We start from the raw sequence: 11,217 nt of genomic DNA, 5'->3' as shown, positions 1-11,217 counted from the left end.
GTGTGTGTGTGTGTGTGTGTGTGTGTGTGTATTTTTTTTTAAGATGATGAAAATCAGTCATGTGACTAGAAAACTTCAATCCCCAAAAAAGCATTCAAGGACTTTCAAGGACAAGTGTAATTTTTGGCTGTTTTCACAAACTTTCCAGGGCCTTGAAATAATTTTTTCAAATTCACAAACTTTTAAGGATTTCAAGGACCCGTGGGAACCCTGGTTCATGTCTGTGTGGTATGGTCCTTGGCCTTCATGATGCTGTTTGGTCCCCATCACCCCTCCGAAGCTGTCCACGGCTGCATCTATTCTCTGATTTAACTGCACATAGATGGACTTAGAGCTGGGCAGCATACCAGTTTGAAAACTGTTTTTTGTGTGAGTTACGGTATGAATTTTCAGTTTAAATAGCCGGAACATGTTCGGAACGTTGCGTCCCGCCTGCTAGTAAACAGTTTCAAGGGGAACCCTTTACCTTGTAGTACCGCTGAACAAATGCAGGGCAAGCTGTTTGGGGGGAATCTAATTTAATTTTATTTATTATTTTCCCGATAATGATCTTTGTTCAACCCTCCTCCTTCACGATTGCACCCCCAGATTACATAAAATATTGTGATATTAAATGTCGGTCATACCGCCCAGCACTACACAGAAGCTATAAATGTGAAACCCCACCTCTAACACAGACTGCTGCACACAGGCATCAGAAGAGGGTAAAGGTTGGTCTGCTACATAAAATCCTTTTGTTTTCGGTTGTTACGTGACAACAGGTGTTACAGTTGAAAGGGTGTGAAGACAAGAACACTGTAGGTGTTTACAGATGCTCAGTTTTTAAAGAAAATTATAATAATCTGTCCACTCCTTGAAGATTCAAAGAACAGACTCCAGTTGGATACATTGAGCCTTCTCTGTTGGATGTAATTTAAAGAGGTTTGCTCTTTTTTTAAAAAACAGTAAAGCAATAAAAACTCAGGTGATGACGCTGCTTTTCTCCCAGGCAGCATCTTAAACATCAACCACCTTTTTTCAAAAAACCTCGGGTCAGCTGCCTTTTTAAGCCTCAAAGTGGGAAATCTGCTCCGTTCTTCTGTTGGTTGGTGTGAACTCTGGTCTCGTCTTCACCCCTTAACATCACTATAATAATAATAATAATAATAATTTACATTTCTGTCATCAACCTCATTGACCCTAACGTTACAAATAAACCACTATTCTAAACTATTTCTATCCTGGAGCAAAAATACGCAGGATAAAGGCTCATCGATTCCATAAAGTGTTTCCAAATAAATTAAAAACAGACATCTTCTAGTTTTCTCCATTTAAATAATATTTATTTTGTCTTCTGTTAAATATATTTCTTAGAGATCTTGCAAATATACTACACTGTGCATTGGCTGTTTGCTTGTTTAAAGAGTGCCCGGTGCTTCCTGGATTCAGATATGTACACTTTAGATTATTTTCCATTTCATTTGGTCAAATGTCATTTAAAACACTGTCACAAGTTTGTTTTTAATAATCTGAAATTAATGCAAAAAAAAAGAAAAAAACAATAATGCATATTCTCCATTTGATTTGTTGAGCTCGTTTTCAAAAATAGAATTTCTAAAAAATATATTGCATATGCCATCTTAGGAAATTGAGATAATAAAATATTCTGAAGAAGGATAATATATATGATATCTTTGACGAATCTCGGGGGGAATTGTCAGGATTTTGTTTCGTTTGGGTTACGCTGCACAAATAAGAGGGAAAGTTCCAGATGGCTTTGAGTGTGTGTGTGAAAAACTTTGTTAAAGGTCACTAAAAAGGGGCGTTTGTTGCGTAGGAAAACGATCGGGTACTCCTCAGAAATTATTTTTTTTGTTCCTAACATAACACACTCACACATTCCGACACTACTGGAGTGACAGTAAAACACTTGCAGGTTAAAAAGGCAAAAGGAAGAGCGTGGTTTGAAGTCAGCCACAGCTCAGCTTATAGTATCAAACCCCACCCGCCCCACCCCCGTCTATCCACATCTATCACAGTGCTACGTTTGTCTGCACAGCAGGTCAGGACTCCATCCTGATGTCCTCTGCAAACCTAAATCACATTAACGCACAGAAATATATATCGTCATGTCCACAGAAGCGTGTTGAAGCTGGTTACAAACAAAGAGGAATGACTCTAGTTCTATATATATTATCCATTCAGAGCAAGCTGGGCGTCAGGTCACATGACACGCATGCTGGCTGACTCCTACTGGTCGCAGGTTTTTACAGTTATAAAGCAGCCGTTAATGTTTCCTTCTACAAGTACAAAGGAATGATGTACAGTAACCCCGACCACTCGCATCCTGCTGATAYATTTCAGAAAGATTGTGTTGATTAGTGCAGTGAGAACAAGGGCTGACGAGGGGCGGCAGAAGTGTGAGGGAGGGGATGAGAGTTCTGGCGCGTGTCGTGTCTTTTGGTTCGTCTCGACAGGACAGGAAATAAAAGTTGATCTAGTTGTGGAATCAGAAAGGACTGAATGGACTTTTACTCAGCTTAAATGTGGCGAAAATCAAAGCATTTTGCCTCATATTTAAAAAAAAGGCTAAAAAACATTTTTGTTATAATTGATAGTAAATTAAATATCTTTCCTATGAACTATTGTGATAAGTGGTTTCTATAGCTTTCCAACAGTCAATACATTAACCACTGGGCCACATGCAAGAACATGTTCGTATTCTTATCCTAAATTTCTTTTACTTTGGTTCATACGAAGGGTTCGTACGAACATGTCACATCAGATTCAACAAACTCTTCTATCTTCAGGAAAAGTGTGTAAATGAGCTGCATAAACACGATGAATTCCACCTGTTCGTATCCAGCTGCTCGTGCACGCAGAGAGATTAGCATAATTACCACCCCAAAAACACCATATAAGGCTATGTTTCCTGCCTCAGTACAAGGAAGTGTCCATTCATGAAAATGACAGCGAAAAGTAAAAAGAAGAACTTTACGAGTTCTGAGATTGAAGTTCTGCTCATGTCATTTTTAGCAGCGTCAGCTGTGGAACTAAAGGAGCTGCTTAAAGGAATGAAATGTGCTGTTAATGTGCTGTCTCCTGTGGGTCGTTTATACAGTCACAGAAATAAAAATCTAAATCATCTCTCTCTAGCCCTACTCTAGTTTTCCTTTGGTCAAATATTTTTAATTCAAGTGTAAACAACTATGTTAGCCCTTTTCATTTATTCAGAAGAAGAGCAGTCGCGCCGCTACCCCCCACCCCAATCCCCCCTGCCGCAAGTGTCGAATGCGTTTCTGAAAAAAAAAAAACATTTTCAAACATCTCCAAACTCCAATTAACTTCATATTAATATTGTAGTATTATATAACAGCATTATTAGCCAATGTAATTTAATTTAACAATTTTTTGCCGTTAGTCTACATTATTACATCTAAAATTATAACTCTAATTCAAACAGAACAGCCTATTTTCAACATAATTATGGAGTGTGATTTATTTTCAACTCGAAATATCTTCAAACTAATTAAATATAAAGTTATTAATGAAGAAAATCCATCTGGATAACAGCAGACTGACTGCTCGTAAAATATACGACAGGTCTGGACCACTCGTGAATTTTGTTCGTATCTGAAGAAAATCTTAGAATACGAAAACATTGGTGAATGCCACAAATTCTCCTAAATCACTCGTACGCACAACTTAAGAACAAATCTGTGYGTACGAACGGTTCTTGCATGAGGCCCATTGTTTCTGTCATCAGCTAATCAGACTCTTAGTTTGCGAGCCGTACCCAGCTCTCCCTGTCAGTCAAATATTAAGTTACAGTAAATATGATAAATATTCAGAAAAAAAGAAAAGAGCCTGGAAACAATGGATGACAACACGCCGTCTTATCAGAGCTGCTTCTGAGATAAAAGACGACTGAATAGAAAGTTTTGCCCTAAACTGAAGCGTAGAACGGAATGATCTGTCACACAAAACCTCTTCAGGGTGAAGTGTTTGAGTTCTGTGTCGAGCATCAGTTGAAACAAAGCTGTTTCTGTAGACGTCAGGGGAGGGAACAAAAAGAGACTTCATCTAAATCTGCGTGTCAGGTTTGATTGCATAAAAGCCTCCTAAAAAAGCCGCGACTCGTTCTCACGATTAGTCGTTTAACCTCGAGGGCGACGCCCTCCAATCAGGGGAAATGAGACGACACTTCATTATAGCCTTCCACTCCAGCTGGTGGAGAACGATGTTCCCTGACAGCACCTTAGCCCCGGATGATTGGTGAGGCTGCGGCTTGCAAATGGAACAAACAGGATTGTTGTGCTAAGACGCTTCAGAGGAAACCCTGACAGAAGCTTTGACGCCACTAAGCATGAAAAATCGGATGAATGAAGTTTGTCTTGTTAGCTTTCCCAGCCAACACCGGTGCTCTGACTGAGATGCGTTACCATTCATGCATTACAACCCCCTTTTAAAGGGATCTGTGCTTCGTATTCTGTCCATACATTTGCCTAAACCAACCCCCGTCCCCCTCCTCCCTCGGGCTTGAAGGGGGTGTTCTGTCCTTCAAGTGCCCCTCCTCTGTGCAGGAGGCGGAACTACGCGACAATTATTTCAAAATGTGCGACGGCCTTTTCCGCTTCTCTACTGCAGATTTTTCAAGATGCGTCCGTAACGGAAGTCGTAGACGTGCCGGCAGAGGTACACCAAGTCGGGGTCGACGTCTGTGGGCACACAGCGGTGGGAGGGGGGGGCGAAGTCAGGGCGGAAGGGCACCATGCTGGCCCCGCCAGGTGGGGCGCCTTCGGCACGCCGCTTTGCCAAGGCACAAAATCTGGGGAGGCAATTAAAAGACGACACAAATTATCTAGATAGAAAACTTTTTCTGGCCTAGTTTTTATGCAAAATTGTTACCAAGAGATATAAAAACAGTAAAACATGAACAGAATATACAAAAGAAGAGAGTATGTTTTGTTTTAAGGATTTGCGTATCAGGACACAATAAAAAAAATCTTTTTCCCAGGTTTTAAACTTTTTTAAATGTAATGTGTACTAAAACACACAACAGATACCATCAAGTTATTATTCATTCACTATCAGTTTGCCATTGCTCAGCCACAAAGGAAATGGCTAAAGGGCAATACCACCTAATTTCTCACTACCTTGAGCATCTTTAATTTGCTGTAGTTTAAAAACTAAAACATCAATATATACAGGGTTCCTACAGTTTAAGGAAAGTTAAATTTAAGACTTTTTAAAACTTTTTAATGCCAAGTGAAATTAAATTTTAGACCCATTTCATAGTAAACATAAATGACAAAAAAAATAAATAAAAACTGTGGCAGAAACTCATGAATCAAAGTATTTTTGGTTGAAGTATTCAAAAATTGCTAATAGACCAATTGTTTTTATCCATATATAACTATAGCAGAAATTTTCTTAGCAGTGACTTTTAAACTTAATTTAATTTCTGGAAATTCTCTAACAACCCAAAATTTGGAGTTTTAGGACCCACAGTGGGGTCTAACCCTAATTTGCAGTAGATGAAACCTTAAAGTGCCTGTGATGTAAAATGTTTGTAAGAAATATGAATGCATTTTTGGAAAGATAAAATTATTAACATATTACAAAACAAATTTCACATTGTTCAGATGAACAGTTATGAAATAACAGGAAGTGATATCAAAGGGGCATGTCTGCATGCAAGTATTAAAAATATAAATAAATGTTACCAATTATTTTAATATTTGAGATGAATTACAATCATCCTATTTACAATGTGTTAACATTTTTAAGACTTCTGAAAGATTGATTTAAGACATTTTAAGGCTAATTAAGGCCTTATTTTTGGATTGATGAATTCAATGACTTTTAAAGCTTTTTAAGGATCTGCAGGAACCTTGATATAAATTTACATTTGACTCTAGAATCCTTTGGTCCACAGAGGAGTTCATGTTCGACTCAGTGACTGGAAGGTCCTATGGCTGCAGAACAAGCCCATATCATCAACCCTCCACCACAGTTGTTTGTGCTGCTATGCTGTGTTTACTTTCTATTTTAAAATATATTCTGTACTGTGTACAGCTTTTCCATTTCAACTCTGTTTTGACATACATGAATCAGTTTTGTGTTTTTGCACCCTTGAGGATCTATTTTTACTAGGTCCTGATACATAAAATCCAAGTTGAGTTTTTTTTTTCCTATGTCTGTATCCTGAAAAGTCTGTGCTGACAAACTCTCTGTTTCTGTGTGCCTTTACTCACCTACAGTACTGGGCAAGTGGGAGAACATAGCATCTGTCTTCGATGCAGGCCACACTATTTTCATCCTGATGCCGAGAGGCGAAAATCTCATTCTGCAACCAAACAGTGGGTGTTACAGCGTCACATCATCGGTACAAGTGGTTCCTTCAGTGCCGAACGATCTCTGAAGAAACTGCAACTCTCTCCGACCGAGAGGGAACTAAAACTGCTGCTGTGGGATGTAATTGTGCCTCCTTTTTCTTTTTTTAAACTTTATGAACCACTCACTGAAAATGCACCTGAATGTTCTGACAGTTTAACTCTTTCTCTCCCAGCTATTGTTTTCTGCAAGGCTGAGGTCGGAGAGATACCATCTTTTCTGGCATTGCTGTTAGACGGAGGAGCGAAACGACTATCAACAGTTTCAAGGCTGCTGGAGGAAAGATAATGATGTCTCCAGCAACTGTCGGTGCTGACATTATTTTTGCACAAACAAGCAGTTTAATACACCTCCTCCTCGTACATTATTTTAGCACAGCGCCGTGTACGACAGCAGCTTTTAAGATTTATATCATAAGATACTGTTTCGATGTGTATTTGTCACACTCACAGGCTGTTTTAAGTGCTGTTACTGAAGCCTGCACAGCTGCCATTTACCCACTGGGAAAAATTAATTCTTAGCTGCAGTCCATTCAAGCCTCACCTCACAGTGTGCGCTGGGATCTCGGCCTCCCTGAGTGTGCTCAGGTCTGTAGTACCAAAAAAGGCTCATCATCAGCTCTCCTGAGGAAGACAGACAGACAGAAAGCTAAACGACCCTCTTTCCATATGTCCTTTCAGCCATCCGTTCATGCAGAAAATCCACCGTTTCACTCCTACTTTGGTTTACCTGTTTTGGGGTCCTCCCAGAGGGCTGATATCTTGGCAACATATGGGAGCGATTTCTTCCTGGGGCCAGACCGCAACAGCACGGTGTCTCTCACATGTATGACCTCGCCGTCCCGCTCGACTCCTTCATAACACTGCCGCACGGCCGCCTCATCCTCGCCCTGGGATGGAGGCGTACAAACACGGGTACAGATTGAAAAAAAAAACTATTATGACCAAAACAAATTCAGGAAAAAACAGGCTATATACAGAAATTCTTCAGTTAAATTTAATACAGTTTTTAGTACAGTCTTTTTTGTCTCTGCTTTGCTTTTTAAGAACAATTSAGAACCACACATTTCTAAAAGAGTAAAAAACAGATTGCTCTATCAGCCTTAGGTATTAAATACAAGATAAAGAAAATGCGCTATTGTCTTTTTAAAACAATAAAGTTCAACCTCTGCACAAAAACCCATAAAACAAAAATACAAGATCAATATTACCACAGTACCCTGCAAAGAGTATATTTGTCTTGTTATAATACAGTTCAATCAGTATGAAAATCAAATGCACAAACTGCTTTTTGGCAGCAATATTGAGTCTTTTTATTAGCAGGAGCTGATTTAATTTTACCACCGTGTTTGGGTCTTAACGTTTTATTCTTCACTGAGACCATTTCTGAAAATGATATTTCTGCTCTGTGATAATCATCATCACCTCTTTTTAAAAACCGAGTGGCTTACATGACTTGAGAATAATGCTTTAACAAGTAAAAATAAATTAAACTTCATCCTCAAACAGGAGAGGAATGTTAGCTTTTTAAGTTTACGTAGACGCGTTGCAAAATTCACTTCCTCTTTTTTTTTTATCTCTAAGAGTATAGCTCCAACTACATCTAGTTAATCTAGAGATTATCACTTTATTTTCTGTCAGATAACCTGCAGACAGCTCTCTTGTATTTATTGAGCAGAACACAAACTGTAATGGATGAAGAAAGAGATGTCTATCCAGAAAACTGGTTATCTGCTGTGTCACAGATTGTTTGATAACTTTAGATGTGGCAGATATGATCTTAAAATTGTTATTTTTTATCTACAAGCTAGGCAGCTGTATAAATGCAAACATTAGCCTACTGAAGACCAAATATAAATATATATAGATTGCTTATCTTTACTTTACAAAGTTGTTACAAATTTCTTACCGCGACAAAGACCTCCCTCTCTGTGGGGGTCCCAACAGGCCTCCAGCCGTTGGTGGCGCGGCGGCGGCTGACTTTCTTCCGTTTGCTGTTGCTCAAGTTGGGTACAGGCGACACCTGCTTCGTCAGTAGCTGAATGCGGCTCGTGGACAGGGAGCTGTTGGAGACCTTGGTGCTCTGTGGGCATTTCTTTAGCTTTAACCTGGCCTGGGGTTGATCCCGCTCAGACAGGGGACTCAGTAGGTGGGTTTTAGTCTGTGTGGAGGTGGGCACGCTAGATAAAGGGCAGCTGGAGATTGGCATGGTGGGGGGAACCAGAAGGGAAGGGCTGTGAGTCCCCTGAGAGGAGGAGTAAGACTCTGGAGAAGAGAAGTCACATTTATAAATTGTAAAAAGCAGTTTTCCTTTATGATTACTACTTAACAGAACTTTATTTCAAAGACCAAATTAAGAGGTTTATCATTTCCCACTCACCGGTTTTGATGCCGTGTGTACATCCAGCACATCCTGCACTGAAGGAACAACCCCTGCTCGTGACCGGAGGCATCGCTCTGAAGGCGTAGCCGCCGATCCCGCAGGCGTCTCCGTAGCAGTGCGAAGCCACCGAGTTGCAGTAGGTGGGGTGGGCTAACCCCGAGGGATGGGTCACCTGCTGACCCAGCAGCTTGGAGCCACCGATAGGGTTGGGGCACAAACTAGGGGAGGTGAAGTTGAGAGGTCGTGTGGTTATGGTTGCTGAGTTTGTTCCAGTGTGTGTCGGGTGGGCGATGTGGACATAGTAGCTGGAGAAGCAGTGGTCGGCGGTGCACAGGCACGCGTGGGGGCTGAGGGTGAGGGCTGTGTGGGGGTGGGGATGTGCCAGTGACGGTGAGGTTACTAGGCACTCGGGCTTCACGGGGGTCATGGCTGATTTAAGTGATGTGTCTTCTGAGTCACTGTAGGGCTGCTGACCAAGGAAGTAGGCCAAGCGGTGGCAGTATTCCATGGATCCATCGGGAGGACAGCAGTAGTATGGGCTCAGTTCAGTCTCCAGTTGCTCCTCCTTCACTTGCTTCAGTGGATAGGCTAGCATGCTACGAGACTGATAGCCTGGCTTGGTCAGGTGCTGTGTGCAGTTGCCCGTCTCCCACTCTACCTTGGGCTCAAAATCAACCTTCTTCTTACAGGCTGTGCAGTCACTGGGCGGCAGAGGGACTTTTTTGTCTTTCCGAGTTTGTAAATGTCCCTTGTGGTGGAGTTTGACCCTGTGGTGCTGCTTTGGAGTTGAGACTGCAGCCGGAGCCGCACAGTCTGAAGCGATAGCTGCCGAGGGTGTAGCCTTTGCTCTCTGTTTACTAGTAGCAGAGGAACTAGTTAACTTTAGCAGAGCTGCAGCATTGAGTCCAGCTAACCGTCTGGGTGCAGGGGCATCCAAACATTCCTGGCTCATCCAAATGCTTTCATCACCTCGCTTAACTTTCTTGCTCAGCTTAGAGCTTTGGCACGGATTAAACTTGTCAGATGTAGAGGTTTTACTAACAGTCTCTCGAGAAGCTTTCGGACCTCCAGTGATGGTACTTCTGCCTGGATCTGGAGAAACCCCTCCATCTGCAGACTCTTCCTGTCTCTTGGTCTGTTTGGCAGCAGGTTGGGCATCAGTGGGTCTTTCAAGCAGCAGACTGTTCACTGCTTCAGCATTGAGAGAGGCCAGTCTGCGTTTGCGTGGTTGTAGACCTCCGAGTCCAGTACACTCAGCAAAACTTGAGCATTTTGCCTTTGATTTGGTTTTTGCTAATGACTTTGACTGTTTTCTTTCTCTGCATTTCCCTGTTTTAGATTTGAGGCAAACTTTGCCCTCCCTTTGTTTCAACCTTTTTTTACGCAAGTTTTCTTCCAAGCGGGTAAGAAGAACATGGCAGCTCAACCCTTCCCCTTCTGAATTCCCAGCCCTCCCTCGCAACGGGTACAACTTCCGGTCTCGTTTCTTCTCTGGCTTGGGGTTCAACTTTCTGCTTTTGTCTGACCTTTTGACTCTCTCTCTCTTCTTGTTCATCCTCTTAGTCATGRCCTTTCCTTGTTTAAGGATCCCACTTATCTTCTTTGTCCTGCCAAACCGTAATGTACGCTCAGTCCAGTCGCTACCCATAGCACCACCATGAGGCCAAGGACGGTTGCTTTCACAGCACTCAGCACTACTGGGGTTTCGGCTGAGGGAAGCTGTCTGCCTTGCGTGAGTCATCACATGCTTCTCCACAGGTCCTGGACATAAAAGGACATGAAGGCATAAAAACTCAAGTTTGGCAATTTTGAAAATGCAATAACAAACTCAAGCTAAAGACCAGTAAAGTCTGTTTTTTACTTGGGTATTACTGTTTGTGACCACAAAATTATGAAAAAAATATATATACAAATGACTTGGTACTTTTGACATATTTGCGACGAATGACATGGAAATTTAGTCAGTGTATCTTAATGATATATCAACCATGTCTTAATTGGATCACAGTGTGTTCTTTTTTCTAATTTGGTTTCAGTGGTCGCCAAACCCTTCCGAGGTTGTTTCCCATTTTCTGTAATTTTTGACTTGTGAAACCTACAGAAGAGTTACAGATGCACAACTCAGGGACTATTTTGAAAGAGATTCTTCTTTGCTGTTTACGTCACCCGCAGAGCGTTGTCAATGCTGGCTGACCTAAATAAAGTTTAGGAAGAAAAAAAAATACCTGTAAAGATCCGCCCTCTGAGACTCTCGAGTAAAAAGTAGAGACTTCGAACTTTAAACCAGTTTTTAAATTGTGTTGTTAGGCCAAGTAGATCTGAAGATATGATAAAATGCATTTACCACATTTTATGTTTTTAAATGACGGTCTGATTTGATGCGAACACTTTCAGTCAGACAGAGCCAACAAGAAGGAAGCAAAAAGTAAAGAATTAGAGAAAAATTATAAATGTTAAATG

At 41.2% G+C, this 11,217-nt stretch overlaps 1 protein-coding gene across 1 annotated transcript in view; it reads right to left on the bottom strand.

Moving 5' to 3' along the window:
* Positions 1-3,732: 3,732 nt before the first annotated feature.
* Positions 3,733-11,217, bottom strand: part of LOC106518560 (bromo adjacent homology domain-containing 1 protein) — a 22,038-nt gene continuing 14,553 nt past the window's right edge. Inside the window, exons 2-7 of the mRNA XM_014009899.1 lie at positions 8,755-10,518; positions 8,284-8,639; positions 7,105-7,264; positions 6,919-6,998; positions 6,237-6,328; positions 3,733-4,807 (exon numbers count right to left, since the gene is read on the bottom strand). Coding sequence (XP_013865353.1) covers positions 4,618-4,807; positions 6,237-6,328; positions 6,919-6,998; positions 7,105-7,264; positions 8,284-8,639; positions 8,755-10,498 — 2,622 coding nt within the window. The 5' untranslated portion in view covers positions 10,499-10,518 and the 3' untranslated portion in view covers positions 3,733-4,617. The remainder of the gene's footprint in view (positions 4,808-6,236; positions 6,329-6,918; positions 6,999-7,104; positions 7,265-8,283; positions 8,640-8,754; positions 10,519-11,217) is intronic.

Source organism: Austrofundulus limnaeus, unplaced genomic scaffold, assembly GCF_001266775.1.
Source record: "Austrofundulus limnaeus strain Quisiro unplaced genomic scaffold, Austrofundulus_limnaeus-1.0 Scaffold63, whole genome shotgun sequence".
Taxonomy (NCBI): domain Eukaryota; kingdom Metazoa; phylum Chordata; class Actinopteri; order Cyprinodontiformes; family Rivulidae; genus Austrofundulus; species Austrofundulus limnaeus.
Note: the sequence above shows the minus strand (reverse complement) of the source record. Positions and strands in the feature narration are given on the sequence as shown.